Source organism: Myotis davidii, unplaced genomic scaffold (genome assembly GCF_000327345.1).
Source record: "Myotis davidii unplaced genomic scaffold, ASM32734v1 scaffold808, whole genome shotgun sequence".
In the NCBI taxonomy this organism is placed as follows: Eukaryota; Metazoa; Chordata; class Mammalia; order Chiroptera; family Vespertilionidae; genus Myotis; species Myotis davidii.
Window position 1 is genome coordinate 297,215 of NW_006298960.1, and position 18,146 is coordinate 315,360.

Here is an 18,146-nt window from a genome sequence, read left to right on the forward strand (position 1 = left end):
CCTGCCGTGGGGGGTGGGGGGGGGGTGTGAAGCTATAACTTCCTAGTGAAGCAGGCTTATTATCCGATTCAGGTTCCTAGATTATTATGCTTAATAATGTCTGGCTTCCTTTTATTATTAATTTCTGGCTACTTTAACACTACTATACATGTAAAGTACTTTCAGAATTGCTAACCCCTATTTTCCAATGAGACTACAATATTTATGTACAGTTCTTTTTGTTTTCAGTCTCATTGTATCCAGTAAAAATGTTTTACAAAGTTATTTAGGATAGTTCCTCCCCCTCCCTTTTTCATTCAAGTTACATTATACATTTATTTGTAAAAATAGAGTGACTTGTCACAGTCTGCATTCAATGCTCCCCCTGTTTGATTTTCTTTTTGTTGGAATAGAGTTAGTTTCTCTCTTGGTGGTGTATAGCTTTGTGGGTTTTGATGAATGCATCACCAAAATATCAAGCAACATAGTTCTATTGTCATAAATATTGCCTGGAGTGACCTGTTGTTACTCAATGTCTACTTACTCGCCAAGCCCCTGGCATCAGTGATCTATTCTCTTTTATATAATTTAACTGTTACAGAATGTCAGATAGATAGAATGATATAATATGCACTTCTAGGTTTGACTTTCTTTCAGTTAGCAAGTCATTTAAGATTTATTCATATAGTAGTGTGAGGCATTAGTTCATTCCTTCTTATTACTGAACTAGAGGCCTGATGCACGAAATTCATACAAGAGGAGGCCTTCCTTCCCCTGGCTGCCGGCACTAGCTTCCCTCTGGCATCCAGGACCCAGGCTTCCCTCGCAGCCCCGGCTTCATCCAGAAGGTTGTCCTGTCTAATTAGCATATTATGCTTTTGTTATTATAGATAGTATTCCATTTATAGGTGCTCCACAATTTTGTCACCTGTTGTCACCTGATTTGGTGGTTATGGATAAAGATACTATAAACATTGGTGTTCAAGCTTTTGTGTGAACCTAAGTTTTTAGTTCGCTTGGGTTAATATATTGGAGTGGGTAAGTGTATGTTTACATTTATTAGATATTGTAATACTGTTTTCCAAAGTGTATTATTTTGCCTTCCCACCAGCAATGAATGAGAAATCTTATTTCTCAATGTCCAGTGTTTTTTTAATTTTTTCCATTCTAATAGGAGTGGAAAGACCTTGTGGTGTTTTATTTGCATTTCCCTATTTTGCTGATGAAAGTGGGGTTCTTTCACCAGGTCCCAAGGAAGACATTCCAGGGACCCATGTACGGGAGCTTGTGGCATAGTACGATTTATTTTGGGAGGAAATAGAAGGCTGTCACCAGGTTCCTAGTGTCTCATCTCCATCTGTCCCCCGGTGGGAAAAGTCCAGCCTTGTCTTCAAGCCCAGAACAAAGGCCAGTGTTCAGAGAGTCTGTGCCATATTAAGCTGCGTGGCCTGACATGGGCCCCAGGTGGCTGCTAGGCCCACATAGCTGCTATGAAACAGTGATTTTCAACTGGTGTGCTGCAAGAATGTTTAAAACATGCAGTAATACCCGACTCTTTAGTTTAGTTACATTTAAATAAATATAAATATCAATAATTGTTTTAGGTCAGGTTTTCCATTGTTTTAAATGTAAGTAAAACCAAGAAAGGTGAGAAGGCCACAACCTTGGAAGGATTGCCCCCCCCACCCCAAAGTGTGACAAGAGGAGGGCAAAAGGACAGAGGTTCAAGCCCAGGGGTTATTGGAGGGGAGCGTGCCTCATCTGCAGTTGCTGCTGGGAGTGGAATTCTTGTGATATCCGGAGAAAAGGAATTTTCTGAGATTCTCATGGGAGGATGCAATATGCTTAAAAGTTTATTTTCATGGAATTATACCCCTGGCCTTCCAAAGTCCCATTTCCTTTAGTCCAGTCATAGAAGAAGTGTAGATGGGGTTCAGCGGGACTAAAATTAGAGCCAGTGTCCAGAGTTTCCTTTCCATGTTGGAGCCAGGACCAGTCGGCCTCAGGCTAGTTACAGTTCATTATGCATTGCATGGAGGGGTCCCTATGCCATGGGCTATAAGGGTAAATACCAGGAAGCCAAGAGCAAGCCAGGAGCACATGAACAATGAGTCCCACGAGCACAAGAGAGCAAACGTTTTTGTTTAGGGGATGATGTATCCCCAAATTTCCATGTGCTTGCAGTGGCCACGCCCATTCCAGCCAGTGACCTCTGTTTCCAGGTGTGACTGACAGCGTCTTCCCTAGTCTCTCCAGCTTTACTGGGCATGCATCCATCTCCTCTTTGTTGGATTCCTGGGGAGTGTGAAACTGCAGCTTCCTGACTAAGTTGCCCAAATAACATGCATTGAGATAAAGCCAATTTATTAAAAAATTAAAGCATGCAAGTTTATTAAAGAAGCAAGGCAAGCAAATCATAATACGCTGTTGGGCTCTCTGCTAATACATTTTTATTGATTTCAGAGAGGAAGGGAGAGAGAGAGAGGGAAACATCAATGATGAGAATCATTGATTGGCTGCCTCCTGCACACCCCCTATTGGGGATCAAGACCCCAACCCAGGCATGTGCCCTGACAGAGAATTGAACCATAACCTCCTGGTTCATAGGTCTACACTCAACCACTGAGCCACACTGGCTGGGCCAGGCTTTATTCTTTTTTTGTTGTTAATCCTCATCCAAGGATATTTTTCCATTGATTTTTAGAGTGACAGGGAGAGGGAGAAACAGAGAGAAACATCGATGTGAAAGAGATTGGTTGCCTCCCGCACCAGTCCCAACCGGGGGTGAGGGGTGGAGGTGAGAGGGACCAGGCATGGAGCCTGCAGCCAAGGTGCCTGATCTTGACAGGAATTGAACCCTTGACCCTTCAGTCCTTGGGCTAATGCTCTATTCACTGAGCCAAACCAACTAGGGCGAGCCAGGCTTTATTCTTAATAGATTTTCTAGTTATTGGAATGTCCTTGGAAAGTACGAATTAAATTTTATTTGTTGTTTATTCTCACTTGAGGCTATTTTCTATTGACTTTTAGAGAGGAAGAGAGGGGAAAAGACAGAGAAACATCAAGATGAAAGAGACATATCGATGGGTTGCCTCCACGGGAGGTCCAACCAGACCTGCATATCAAGCATGCCCCACACTGGGGATCGAGCCCGCAACCCTGGCATGTGCCCTTGACCAGAATTGAACCCAGGACCCTTCAATCCATGGGCCAATGCTCTATCCACTGAGCCAAACTGGCTAGGGCAGTACTAATTAATTTTTATTTGTTGATTGAGAAGCCTGAGGAAGTTAGAAATGTATTTGCTCTCACAGCAGGTTGAAATAAAGAGCAATTCTAAAGGCATTAAGGTTCCTCTTAAAACTCTATCAAGATGGAATGCTCATCAGAGCTGAGTACAATATGGGTAACAGTATTTTACCATGGAATATCAGAAGGTTTATATACTTTATTTTTAAGATACAAGCAATCACTAAATATCATCACACTAGGTGATCATTAGTGTTTAACAGACAAATCAGAATGAAGCATGCTTAAAAAGTTGAACCTCATTGAAAGTCATAACTAAAAAGGGGAAGTAAGGTGGCAGGATTTAGATTGGAGCAGCATTTGAAATTATATGAAGTATGGGCAATAAATTAGTTTTATTAGTAATATAGTACTAGTAAAGTAAATTACTAGTAATGTAGCTGGTGCAGTTGGGTATTGTGACTTTTTTTGTGTTATTAGGTTACCTTAGTTAAGTATGACATAAAGATGGTATTTTATCATGAGATAGTGAAAAACTATAAAGTGATATAGGGAAAACTTGCCATTGACTTGGAAAATTAATAATGTGGATAGGGATCCATTAACAATTCAACTTTATTTAGACACTGTTTATTTTGTATATTCACTGCTACATTCCATCAGGAAATTTCTTGATGTCATGAAAAATCATTAAGTAAAATACATTTATTTGAAAAAAATTCTAATGTTTAGTCTTTTTGCATGTAAATATACTATGCAAAATAAGCATATAGCACAAAACTACCCCACCACAAATTGCTGTATGCACCATTTCTGAAACACATACCAAATATAAAAGTGCCTTTACATTGGTTGTAGTGCTTTTAGCTCTAAGGAGCAGAACAAGGTAACATTGTAAAGTGCCACTTAGGAACTATCTTCGGCTCTATGGGCCATTGGGTCTCTGCTGGGACTACTCAGCTCTGCTCTTGGAACAGGAAAGTAAAGCAGAAATGAATGGATTTTGTATAAAAACTTCATTAGAGAGATGCTGAAATTTGAATATCTCATAAATTTCTCATCACAAAACATTATTTTTTTCAGCTATTTAGAAATGTAAAGCCATCCTTAATTTGCCAGCTGCAAAAATGGGCGTGGGCCAGCTCTAGGTCACTTCTGGGAAAAGGTACAAACCAACCAAATGGCACTACAGCAATAAAGGCTGGGATGAATGTTGGCAGCCAATCTTTTTCTGCAGCATAATTCAAAAGAGACACATTATAATGATGATAATATCTAACATATAGCTATTTTTCCATCTCAGAAACTATTCTAAGTGCATTAAAATAACTCATTTATTCCCAAAGCAATCCTAACATATTATTTCTCCTACAAAAAGTATACTGAGGCATCGAGAGGTTGTGTGGCCTGCCCCATGCTGGAGTTGGAGCCTATGCCATGTCGCTTCTACCAGAAATAAACAGGCAGCACAGAACACTTAGGACCCCCTACAAAATACAAAACAGATAACTCTGCACCCTGCTAAAACATCAACAGTAAGATAGACAACATTTGCTTACATAGGATTATTTGTTTACTGTGTAGAGGATTATTAGCTGTTTGAAAAAATAAACTCGGGCTTTTCCTATAAATGTGTTCCTAATGTAAAATGTAGCTGACAGTTGAAAATTTTACAAAAACATTTTTAACTTCTTTCTGAAGGATTAGTTAGTAACAACATACATATTCATTTAAAAATGACAGAAAACAGAAAAAGATACATTATAATTAAAAAATATACTTAAATGCACATTGACAGGAGTCACTGCTAAAACATAATGCAAAATATCTTCATGTACATAAAAACTACTGAACTAAAGTGACATATTTCCCTATGTACAAGTATGGGTTCCACACGCACATCAAACACCACAGGCTGTGTTTTGTAGTGTACTCACATACATACATAAGCCCTACATACTACAGGACTCTCCATGTGTTTAATGAGGTTGCCTGATTATTCAATTTATTTGTACTTTTAAAACCTTAATATATCTAGATAGTTTTAGTTTTCTTTAAAAAAACAACAAAAACACACACCTTACAGTCAAATCTCTGTAACATGACTTCTGGTATCACTATTTCCCTCAGAATAGATTCTCTTTGAATTTTCTTTTAAAAGCTTTCATATATTTAAAGGTTCTATCCCAGTATCAATAGTCTGACATTTGCTGAAACATTACTTCTGATGGAAGTTTCTGTATCTGTTCCCATCTTTGCAGTCAGCCCCTCTGTGTTCTGAGTCTAACTGGGGTAAAAAGACTTCTGAATGATCAGGATACTGACAGAGTCTCTCACATGAGCTTTTGGATGTCTGGTGATGGCTGCCCTGCCAGAAAATTTCCTGACATTCATTTTACTTACAGGACTTCTCTCCTGTGTGATTCTTATGTTGTACAATAAAGTCTGACTTCTCAAAGGTTTTCTCATGTCTCATGATTTGCAGTGTTTCTGCTATCTATGTTGTCTTATATTTAGTTAAGTCTGACATATGGTAAAAATTTCACTCATAGAATTTCTCTCTGTATTTCCTCTCTGTGAAGGATTGTCGCTAAAGTTCCCCATATTGATGGTATTCCTAAGATTTTGTCTTGTGTAAATTATCTCATTATTCTGAATGGTGCATTCAGACAGAAGTTCCCAATTCATACTATTTATTTGCTCTTTCTTGCTCTGTGTGTCTTTTGATGTGCAGTGAGTTCTGACTTCTGGATAAAAGATTTCTTACAATCTTGACATTCATAAGGTTTCTCCCCTGTATGTTTTCTTTGGTGTATGATAAAATGTGACTTCTGAGAGAATAATTTCCCACATTCCTTACATTCATAAGGTTTCTCTCCAGTGTGAGTTCTTTGATGTAACCGCAGGACTGAATTCACAGAGAAAGATTTACCACATTCATGACATTTGTAGGGCTTCTCCCCTGTGTGTTTTCTCTGATGTTTAGTAAGGTCAGATTTATAGTAAAAGTGTTTTCCACATTTATTACACTCAAAGGGTTTCTCTCCTGTGTGAGTTCGCTGATGTACTGTGAGGGCTGACTTCTGGTAGAAGCATTTCCCACATTCAGTACATTTATAGGGTTTCTCCCCAGTGTGAGTTCTCTGATGAGTTTTGAGGTGTGAGTTTCTAGAGAAGAATTTCCCACATTCCTTACATTTATAAGGCTTTTCCCCCGTGTGTGTTCTTTGATGTACTGTAAGGTGCGATTTCTGGGAAAAGTATTTCCCGCATTCCTTACACTGATATGGTTTCTCCCCCGTGTGTGTTTTCTGATGCACCATTAGGTATGCCTTAACATAGAAGAATTTCCCACATTCAGTACATTCGTAGGGTTTCTCTCCTGTGTGTGTTTTCTTATGTTCTGTGAGGTGTGGCTTCTGGTAGAAGGATTTCCCACACTGATCACATTCATAGGGTTTCTCCCCTGCATGAGTTCTCAAATGTCTACTGAGAGATGACAGGTGGTAGAAAGTTTTCTTACATTCTTGACATTCATAAGCTTTCTCTCTAGTGTGAGTCTTCTGATGTCTTGTGAGGTCTCCATTGCCGGGTACAGATTTCCCACCTTCACTGGGTTTGTCCTTCGAATGAGTATTCTGATGTACTGTAAGGATAGACTTCTGGTAGAAGGACTTCCCACATTCATTGCATGTATAGGTTTTCTCTTTGGTATGAGTCTTCTGATTTGTGGGTTCTCCAGTCCTAGAGGAAAAAATGTCAAATTCATTAATGTATAAGGCTTTTTTATTTGACTGCTGTGTGTATTGTACAGCTGTGTGGTAGGCAGTTAGATAGCCGTGAACAGAGCAAGGACATGGGCCAGGGACAGAAGGTCACCAGGGCAGAAAGCCTCAGGTTCCCAGCAATGGGAAAAACTGGAAAAGAAGTACCTCACCCACAGTGTAACCTTCCCTACCCTAGCATATCACTTCCTGCTCATGTGATTTAAACCTCTTGACCTTTCATTTTGGTTGTACGGTCCAGACGTTCTCAGACCTTTCATATCACTTGTCATGTGATTTGGACCCTCCCCTGACCTTTCCTCTTTAGCATGTTGCTAGTCTTGGGATAGACCCCCTTAGAGGAGGAACAAGGGGCCAAAAAGTGGCCTCATGCAACTCCCATGTGGGCCCTTGCATGATCACTCCCTTAGACATCAATCCCTAGGGATAACATCTAGGCCTCGGTTGTGTTTTAGCCTGAGACCCACAAAAGAAACAAAACCAGACAAATGATGCCATGGCTGACCTCAGGACCTGCAGTGACTAATGAGCCTCTGCCTTGGTGCCATCCAATCAGTAGAGACCATGAGCCTCAAAGCACACACCTGGGAAGCTGATGAATATTCTATTGAGACCCTCCCCTGAGACCTCCAGATAAATAACCTCAAGATTTAGGTTGGATCCCCCTCTTGGGAGCACATCTGAGCCTTTCCCCTCGTCCTCTTCTTCCCACCAGGTGCATTACTTTTACCTTTCTCTCTCCTACGTTCCAAGGGCCCTTGTTTTGCTCCTGTAACGTGTTTAACTTGTTTCCTGAGCCCATTTATTCCTCAGCTCACTTCTACCTCTGTGACTTTCTAGATACACTTTCTCTTACAGTGTGAGTCTTGGATCTGAATTCTTTCTTAGCCAGAACTCAAGTGCCAAGGTTGCTGAACCAAGGTCTGGTCTGACTTCACCAGTCTAACACCTGGTGCCATTCTCGCCACCAACATAAGAACCAATTTCTATGAATTTCCCATATTAATTAGATTCGTAGGGTTTCTCCACCATGAATGCCCTCTGACATACACTGTGCTTTCCTGTTTGGTAGGAGAACCTTCACTTGCACTATATTCATTCATAAGCTCTCTCTACTTAACTCTACCTTGTATCATAAAGCCTCCCTGATTGTGTAACTCTGAATAATCAGAAGATTGCTTCAATAACTGAGCCCCCTGAACTTGAATAAGGCCTCCATTATGAAAAAGGGCTTTCCCGTTTGCATTTTGTTCTTTGCAATTTGCTCCAATGTTAGTTTTCTCACATGTAGTATTAACTAGTACTCTCCCACTTCCAGTACCCTCGTCAAGACCCTTTCTTACAAAACTTCTAATTTTAAAACTGAATTCTTGAACTTGCCTGGACGTTTCCGCTTGGCTTTCCTGGTGTCTTTCTTGTGATTCATGAATCTTCCATAGATCTACAAAAAAAATCCAATATTTTATACTCTATACATCTTAAACAATAGTATGGTCATAGGGTTGGGTTGATTCTTAGACTTCAGGTCAATCTCTGCAAATGAAGGAACTCTCAAATGCAAACTTCCTCTATTTCATTGGTTTATAAAAAATAATAAACACCAAAAACTGCTATAGCAGAAAGGGGAGGAATGTGCTTATAAACCCAAGTACCACTGACACTTTACAAATAATGACCTTAAAAACTTGGAGGATGCCCTAGCCCATTGGTCGGCAAACTGTGGCTTGCAAGCCACATGCAGCTTTTTGGCCCCTTGATTGTGGCTCTTCCACAAAATACCACGTGCGGGCGCGCATGTACAGTGCGACTGAAACTTCGTGGCCCAGGCGCAGAAGTCGGTATTTTGTGGAAGAGCCACACTCAAGGGGCCAAAGAGCTGCATGTGGCTCATGAGCCGCAGTTTGCCGATCACTGCCCTAGCCTGTTTGGCTCAGTGGATAGAGTGTCAGCCTGCAGACCAAAGGGTCCCCGGTTTGATTCCTGGCAAGGGCACGTATCTCAGTTGCAGGCTCCTCTCGGCCTGGTCAGGGCTCGTGCAGGAGGCAACCAATCAATGTTATTTCTCTCACATTGATATTTCTGTCCTTCCCTCTCTCTTCCATTCTAAAAATCAATGGAAAAATATCACTGGGTGAGGATTTAAAAAAACACCAAAAACCTTGGAGGAGAAAATTAAGACCAAAGGGGGGAAAAAAAAAGAACAGGGAGAGAGAGAAAAAAATATTTAAAGTATTGCTCCAGAGGAACAGTCCTATAGCTTGGACTTAATTTTCACTAGAACAGAGGACCCATGAAGGTATATATCCAAAAGGAAAGATTTTTTTAAAAGCAGAGCATATGCCATCCATATAGCAGGATCAATTCCCAGTTATAGCACCAGAGGTGTTCAACCCTGACCACCAAACACTGCATCTCCAAAGCAATGTTACCTATGACTCAACAACGGTCTTATTCTACTTTCATATCTTAGCTCTCACATCTATGCTTCAATTTACTGCATTGTCTTTAGATTAATTGTTCAACATCATTCTAGAACACTTACTGATCTTCATATTTATTCATGTTTAAATGCTTAACAGAAAGTCAAAGATTGAGCAGAGGCTTATGGTTTGAAGTTCATGGCATTTGTAGGGGAAACATAAAAGTTATTTGATAGGGACTCTGCAAGGTTAACTTGGATACATGTGAAACAAGATTCTATTTATGAAAGATACTTCAGAGAGTAAATGAAGTAATGATTCGCATGTGTTCGGAGAGTCACAAGGAACAACAAGATGTAGTAGGCTAGAAAGGGCTAGACTAGTTCCTGACAGAATATTAATTTAACTGTGTTTTGTAATCATGAGTCAGTCTAAGTTTACCATGACAGACTAGTAGCAATATAACTTTGTAGCATTACACAACTACTGTGAGGATTTAAATTAAAAATTAGCTTTTAACACTGATAAAGAAGGAATTTAGATCAGTGGATCTATCCTATAGGGTGGTAAAATATGGTACCAAAATATAAATAAAGGTGCTGGAAACATCAATTTTAGGAGTTCACAGCCTAAAAAAACAAGGCTTTGGTCTAGAAAAGTTAAGCCCTGGCAGAAGTTACTTCACAGGGCAGAAGATAGAGTGTGTCTTTTGTTAACTGAAACTGAATCTTTCAAAAAATATCTAGTGAACAAACTAACATATGCCAGGCATGCTTCTGCACATGAATGCACAAGTCAGAAAATACATGAAAAATATTTAAGGAAGAAAGTGAGATTATTTGTTTGTTTTATTTTTTTATCTTAGTGTTATTTTAGGAAGCATAATCAGTACTTTGGGTAAAAGACAAACACCATCTACATGGAAGTATCATCTTTGAAATAATAAAACTGATGAAAGGCATAGTGATTTATAATCTAGTTTCAGAGTTTAAAGAGAGAATAGGAAGTTAAAATTGGTGCAGAAACTAACGAAGGCATTTGTGTTAATAAAAGGGGGGAAATGGCATTTGAAAAAAAAATATAAGCCAGAGTCATAAACACTTTAGGATCAATTATAGCTGCATACTTTGATGACAGAAGTAATTGAATTCTAGAAAAAAAAGTTTAAGTCAAGGTTAGTGTATAGGAAAGATAGGTAAATGTATAAAAATGTTGAACGAAATGGGGAATTTCAGTGGAGAGAATGAAAATTGGAGGTGTGATTTATGTTGCTTACATATGCTGATCAAGCATCCTCATTCATTTCCAGACATCTAGGGCACTTAAAAAATATTCCAGAAAAACATTTCAAAAGGCAAAAGGCACCAACAACCTCACAACTAATCACCAGGGCTCTGACTTCTCACTCACCAGTGTAGTTCTGATGTGGAAACTCTACTTCTAATATCCATGGCTCCTTTCCTTGCTTCAACTTCAAAACTGCATTTGACTTATTCACAAAATAACCTATTAATGGAAAAGATAAAGAAAACAGAACTTGCTTGGAATTTAGGGACTCTGAAGAACCGAAAGTAGTTTTCAGAGCAGAACAATGAAGGTCCTCCTAGGCTTGGTAACTTGAGATTTTTTTCAATTGGGAGGGTGGAGACACAATATTTTTTCTGGTACCCAAAATGGATTCCTGAAAAAAATTAGTATTACTCAAACCTAAAGATACCTTACATGTTCCACAACTGGGAAAGAAAATGCAAACTACTAGAAGTCACTGAGGGGGGTTTTTCTCACCCACTGAGACGAGGTGACGGTAGTTCTCCCGCATCACTTCCTTGTACAGGGCCCTCTGAGCTTCGTCCAGTAATTGCCACTCCTCCTTGGTGAATTCCACAATGACATCCTTGAACGTTACTGATCCCTGTAACAACATATTTCAGTTCTATTCTGCAGTTATCAGAATAGAGTAGCATTGAAAAGACATGTAAACTAGCTCTTAATGTGCTAACTGTAGAATTTGCCCTGGAAAGTTAAGATACACTGCTACTCTGTACCCTGCTTTACACACAAAGTACTTATTCAATATATATTTACTGCGATATCATTGGAAGTCTGGATCTCTGCTGGGGATACAACAATGGATGAAAATAACTATTTCTGTTATCAAGGAGCTTACATTCTGGCAGGGAGGCAAAGATGTAAATAATTCTTTTTTTTTTAAACCCTCACCCAAGGACACTTTTCCATTGATATTCAGAGAGAGGGAAAGACTGAGAGAAATATCAATGTGAGAGAGAGACACATCAATAGGTTGCGTCCTGCATGAGCCCCGACCAGGGCCCGGACCAGGGAAAAGCCTGCAACCAAGGTACGTGCCCTTGATCAGAATCGAACCCAGGACCCTTCGGTACGCAGGCCAACGCTCTATCCTCTGAGCCACCTGGCTAGGGCAAGATGTAAATTCTTAACATGCAATATGCACAGCAGGTGCTATGACAGAAGAGAATACAAGATGTAAGATGGTCGCAAATAGGGATAGTCGTTTTGTATTTTGTATTATTAAGTTAGGTTTTATTAGGTGGTTCAAGTGACTATGCAAACTTCAGGAATGAAAAAACCGAACTGGCAAAGGTGCAGATGCATCAAAAATGGCAAATTTAGGAAACTACAAATAAGAAAGTATAATATGAGAACATGGTGTAGGACCAAAATTAGTTATGTGATAGTCAAGTCAGGTTACAAAACATGGAGTAATTCTGAATTTGACTTTTGGGACATTAAGTGGGTATTTTGCATACCCACTTAATGTCTTATAAATCATATATTTACATCTATTAGTTGTTTACTAAAGTTGAGAAGTTTTCTTTTTTGTATTTATATGGAAGAAAAGTATTGCCCTACCGGATTTGGCTCAGTGGATAGAGCCTCGGCCTGTGGTCTGAAGAGTCCTGGGTTTGATTCCGGTCAAGGGCATATGCCCAGATTGTGGGCTCCACTCCCAGTTTGGGTTGTGCAAGAGGCAGCTGATCAATGATTCTCTCTCATCACTGATGTTCCTAACTCTCTCTTCCTCTCCCTTCCCCTCTGAAATCAATAAAACATATCTAAAAAATAAAAAAATTAAAGCATGTGCAATTAAAAAATATGAATTAATATTCTACTATTTCATACTATGTGGACTGTCTTATACATTTTTGGAATGTTCACTCTTTTGCTTTGTAGATGAAAATACAGATAATGGGGAACCACTGAAGAGAGAGATGTAACCAGTAGAGTTATATGAGATTAGTAGTTTAGAATAAAACTAAAATAGAAGAGGCAAATGGCACATCAGAAAGATGGAGTGTTAGAAAATTTAGAGACACATGTAAGCAATAAACATTTATATTCAAGTAGCAGCACTGGGGGAAAGAAGCATAATGCATCTTTGTGATTAATTGGAAATTAATAACTCCTGGGAGAGAGTGGGAGGGTAACTCATAGTGTCTATATGGTTTGGTAATGGCTAGAGCCATAGTGCTAATTATTTTCATTCTTGGGTTTTTACGGATAGAACTATTTAAGGCTATACTACTTCCTCTGATAATTGCTTTATTTATATTCTAAATATTTGGAATCTGAAATGTAGTAATTTTTAAAATATATTTTAATTGAGTTCAGAGAGGAAATGAGTGGGAGAGATAGAAATACCAATGGTGAGAAAGAATCATTGATTGGCTGCCTCCTGCACACCTCCAGTGGGATCAAGCCTGCAACCTGGGGCAGGTGCCTTGACCAGGAATTGAACCATGACCTCCTGCTTCATAGGTCAACACTCAACCACTGAGCCATGCCAGTTGGGCTAAATATTTTTTAAAGAACTAATACATAAAATAAAAACTCAATGTTTTCTACAAACTTATAACGTCCTACATATTCTAGCTCCTTTTACCTCTTTGATTTTACCTCTTACCTTGCTTCCCCTAAGTCACTTCTCTCTATGTCCCCATTATCTGCTTCAATGTCCCAAATACTGTTTCTGAAACATGCTTCGGGGCATTTGTACTTGCTATTGCTCCTATTTAGAATGCTCTTCTGCCATATTTCTTCTTGGCTCCCTGGCTTATTTAATTCAGAACATTCCTCAAATATTACCTTTTAGAGTGGGCATTCCCTAACCAACTTACTCCCTGGTCCTCACTTCACTGCACCCTCTGTCCTCTTAAACTGCTTGAGTTTGCCTCTGAGCTCAAGTCAGAAATACCAATCAAATGTTGAATGATATAATCAATCATTATATAATACTAGTGGCTCGGTGCATGGAATTCGTGCACATTAAAGGGGAATTAATTAGAGGAGATGTTTTATTTATTTATTTTATTTTTTTAAAGCATTTTTAAAATTATTTTATTTTTATTGATTTCAGAGAGGAAGGGAGAGGGAGAGAGAGAGATAGAAACATCAATGATGAGAGAGAATCATTGATTGGCTGCCTCCCGCACATCCTCTACTGGGGATCAAGCCTGCAACCCATGCACGTGATCTTGACTGAATCGAACCTGGGACGCTTCAGTCCATAGGCCGGATGTTTTATTTATTTATTTTATTTTTTTAAAGCATTTTTAAAATTATTTTATTTTTATTGATTTCAGAGAGGAAGGGAGAGGGAGAGAGAGAGATAGAAACATCAATGATGAGAGAGAATCATTGATTGGCTGCCTCCTGCACATCGCCTAAGAGATGAAAGAAAATTAGTAAAATGTATATAAAAAATCTCCTTCCTGTCAGAGTCTGGGGTACGCCGCGGGACCCAGAGTCAAGTCCCTGCCTCTACGTGCACCCTGAAATTGCACGAGACCCAGACCCGGCTGGCCCCACCCCTATCAAGCCATGCAGGGTGGGGGGCACAGCCTCATGTCCCCCGGCCCCGGTACTGGGGGCGGGGCGTGGCCTCAGGTCCCCCAGCCCTAATGCGAGGGCATGAGAGCATGAGGGTGTGATGACCATTTGCATATTAGATGGGGCACAGCCTCATGTCCCCCAGCCCCGGTACTGGGGCGGGGGGCGTGGCCTCAGGTCCCCCAGCCCTGGTGCGAGGGCATGAGAGCATGAGAGCGTGATGATCATTTGCATATTAGCTCTTTATTATTAGGATACATTATTATATTACTAGAGGCCCAGCGTGCACGTGGCTCGCTTCCACTTGCTTCAGCTGGCCGCCCTGCCCATCACAGCTCATAGCTCGCGCCCCGCCCTCCGCAGCTCCTAGCTCTTTGCCACTCATAGCTCTCCACTGCTAGTAGCTCATTGCCCTGCCCATCGCTGCTCATAGCTCGCACCCTGCCCTCCGCAGCTCCTAGCTCTAGGCCACTCGTAGCTCTCCGCTGCTAGTAGCTCACGCCCTGCCCTCCACCACTCATAGCTCTCTGCCGCTCATAGCTCACTGCCACTAGTAGCTCGCTCCTCACCCTGCCCCCCACAACAGCAGCAGCTCATGGCCTGGCCGCCTCCCCAACAATGTCCTTTAGATCAGAACCCTCGAGTGTGGTGGGCACAGGGGCAGGTCTCAGCCTATCCTCTGTGCCCCTGCCTGGCCCCTCCCACTGTGGCCCAGGTCCCCTGTCGGCTGGCAGCAGGTGTGAGCAGGGGGAGGTGGAGAAGCCTTGAGGGGTGAACAAGGCGTGAACAAGGCCGGCTGGCAGCCTCCCCACCCTGCCCCCTCAGTGCCTGGGAGGGGTGGCCCTGCCCCCACCACTGCCGGTTGCTGTCTTTGGGGGATTGGGGCTGGGCCAGCACTGGCAGTGGGTGTGAGTGCCAGGCAGGACCACAGCATGCCAGGCCAATGAACGCCATGTTCCTAGCATGCCACCTGGTGGTCAGTGTCCGTCATAGTGAGCAGTAAAATTCCCGGTTGAGCGCCTGCCTAATGGGACAATTTGTATTAGGCTTTTATATATATTTTTATATTATGTTGTATATAATATAAATGTATAATATCACATTTGTTAGTATCCTCACCAATCTCATCAGAAAAGTACTTAAGTATTAGAAGTTGTCAAGTTCATAGTGAAGGATACAAGTTTTCCAAAATTCTCATTTTCACTTAAAGCTTGAATTTTAACCTTGGGAACACATAGAGACAGTTATTTTCAGTGACAGGCTCACTTCATTCACTTTTGAGAAAATATTTGTTAAATACCCGTCTGAATAACCAGCCTGCCTGTCATTTGTTCTTCCAAGGAAAAACAGCATTCCATGAAAAAGTGGCTAGATGAGCTCACAAATCCAACAGCCCCACAATGCTTTATTCCCCTCAAGACCACAACCATCATAGTTCAGGCGCAGCAGAAGTATTTTATGTGAACTTCCTATTTCATCACACTGAATGCTAAAAAGACGTGTACCCAAGGGTCAAAATTTAATAAAACTGATTTTTACTATTTCATCAAAGATATCCTTAAGTAAAGGGGAGAACACTGCAGAGGAATGCAATGGCATTGGTGTCACTGTCCTAATTCATGCCAACCAGACTGCAATCTCTTCACCACTGGTGCAAATGTCAACAGTGTAAATTGGGTTTTACATCTTAATAATACATGCTGACCTCACAGATCTCTTGAAAAGGTCTTGGAAACTGCTGTGCTAGTCAAACAGTGTTTTCCCTAAAGGTGATTTTTAACTATTTAACTTTTAAATTTAATAAAAGGGCCCTATTTCATAAGACTCATTGAACACCCACACAGTGAAACAAAGTAAGGGCTAAGTAAATGACTCACCTGGAATTTGCTCATTTTCGGCTGCTTTGGGGAAAGAATAGAAACTATGCAGCCAGAACAAGGAACGTTGTAAGACAGAAGTCATGAGACTTGATCTTGCAGCTCCAGGAATCACCTGTCAGAGTTTCCAGACAACAGTTTAGTAAAAGGAAAACATTCCTTGGAAACATGAGAAGAAATAGGAAGGGCCGTGAATCTGTCCCCTGGTGACTCTGAAATCAATCTTGATAACCTTCGGACATTTTTGAGTGAATTTAAACATTTCTTTCCTAGTGACTGTTTTGAAAATTATGTGTCTATTTATTAAATACCACAAAAGAACTGAAAGCATAAACATCCAATAATAGATTAGCTAAGCAAGGTGCGTAATATATATCCAAAGTATGGATCCCTGTATTGGTGTTACAAATGATGATGAAGATAAATATTTATTGATATGGAAAGTGTTTAAATTACAGGTCATGACAATTTTTCCTATTACTACTTTAAGCCCCACAAGTTTAGAAAGCCTTCAAAAGCTCTCAAAAATAAGATGTTTCTTCTCCCTAAATTGCAGTTTCTCAAAAATCACTTCTCCAAGAATCTGTGTTGACTTCATTATAGTGGATCTGGAGTCTTATGGGCCATGCGAGGCTCTGCTATGAACAACCTAGAGACTGTCTTATTTTCAATGCTATTATCTTTAACATGAAGAAGAATTAGATAATGTTGAACAACCTTCATGTACTGTTCTGATTCTGTAAGTCTTGACCCAGTGCCACAAATCCAGACAGCACCATGGAATTCACCGTCCCCTCCAAACTTGGGCTGGGCCTGAGGTAAATTTAATTAGGCCTTAACGAATTCTGACATGGCCATCTAAAGTGTTGACAATGACACACATCTAACTTCTAAAATAACAATTTGGTACCGTCATCCCCAAAGAGGCACTTTGCATAGGCAGCGAAAGGTAACTAGACGCCTCAGGCTGAGATCTTTCCCATGTGCAGCAGGAACCCCTTCCCACTGGCCTGGTGCTTGCAGTGGTTCTCAATCTTCCTGATGCCGCGACCCTTTAATACAGTTCCTCATGTTGTGGTGACCCCCAACCATAAAATAATTTTCGTTGCTACTTCATAACTGTAATTTTGCTACTGTTATGAATCGTCATGTAAATATCTGATATGCAGGATGTATTTTCAGGGGTCGCAACCCACAGGTTGAGAACCGCTGCAAGAGGATGCTCCATGAGCCAGACACACCAGGCAATGACAGGCCTATGACATCACTTCCATAGCACGGAGCCTGGATGAAACCGCAGTTTTCATTTTGTAACGATGTCTGCCTCCCTTCCCCTCCTGACTGCAGCTTCTCCCATAAAACTTAAAAGTCGGCGCTTCCGTTATGGTTTCAACGTACATGTTTACCAGTTTTGTGCGAATAGGGACAGGTAGGAGAACGCAGCTACAGCATTTCCGCACAAGAATTCTGAGGAAGCCCCCACAAGTACTGGAAATAGAACACTAGGAGGTAGGGTTAGGTTGTCCTAAGCCACCGCCCGCTAATGATGTGCTGGGACAACTGCTGTGCTCAATGCAAATGTTAGTGCGGGAATCAGCAGGAGCCACAGAGTAAAACAAAGGAGAGTGTAAAGCCGCCAGCCAACGCCGGGTAAACAATGGCTCTCTCTGAACCGTTACCGCTCGGATTTATTGAAGTGGAGGTGATGGATACGGATGGGAAGGATGGTTATGAGAATTAAGAGAACCAGATGAGCCAACAATGAAAAGAACAGCGCGCCCTGTGATAACAAAGCAGCCCGTCTGTCCGGGTCACCGCGCTCCAAGTACTGCACCCTCTTCAACACAGGAAACGGCCCGAAAGGCTGGTGCCCTCAGTTCACAGACGCGCATCTGAACCGTCCGGGGATGAACTTGCCCGTGGACCGCGGGCGCTGGGCTGCGGCCCGGGCCGCGATGGCTCTGCGG

General features: G+C 41.1%; 1 protein-coding gene across 2 annotated transcripts; it reads right to left on the bottom strand.

Annotated features, from left to right (window-relative positions):
* Positions 1-3,825: 3,825 nt before the first annotated feature.
* On the bottom strand, positions 3,826-17,212 carry ZNF25 (zinc finger protein 25). Of its 2 annotated transcripts, XM_006774529.2 has the most exons (5): positions 16,180-17,210; positions 11,219-11,345; positions 10,844-10,939; positions 8,394-8,454; positions 3,826-6,972 (listed from the first exon to the last, which is right to left on the bottom strand). In XM_006774529.2, the coding sequence occupies exons 1-5, from the start codon at positions 16,192-16,194 to the stop codon at positions 5,922-5,924; spliced, it is 1,350 nt and encodes a 449-aa protein (XP_006774592.1). In that variant the 5' UTR covers positions 16,195-17,210; the 3' UTR covers positions 3,826-5,921. The 2 variants fall into 2 exon arrangements, with proteins under 2 accessions (XP_006774592.1, XP_015426480.1); XM_015570994.1 differs by lacking the exons at positions 10,844-10,939; positions 11,219-11,345 and having other exon boundaries at positions 16,180-17,212.
* Positions 17,213-18,146: the final 934 nt, after the last annotated feature.

Excerpts from the sequence above, each read along its gene's own strand:
- ZNF25 (XM_006774529.2), bottom strand. Across the intron at positions 10,940-11,218 it reads CCGTCACCTCGTCTCAGTGG|GTTATTTTGTGAATAAGTCA; the intron begins GTGAGAAAAACC and ends TTCCATTAATAG. Across the intron at positions 6,973-8,393 it reads AGCCAAGCGGAAACGTCCAG|GACTGGAGAACCCACAAATC; the intron begins GCAAGTTCAAGA and ends TTTTTCCTCTAG.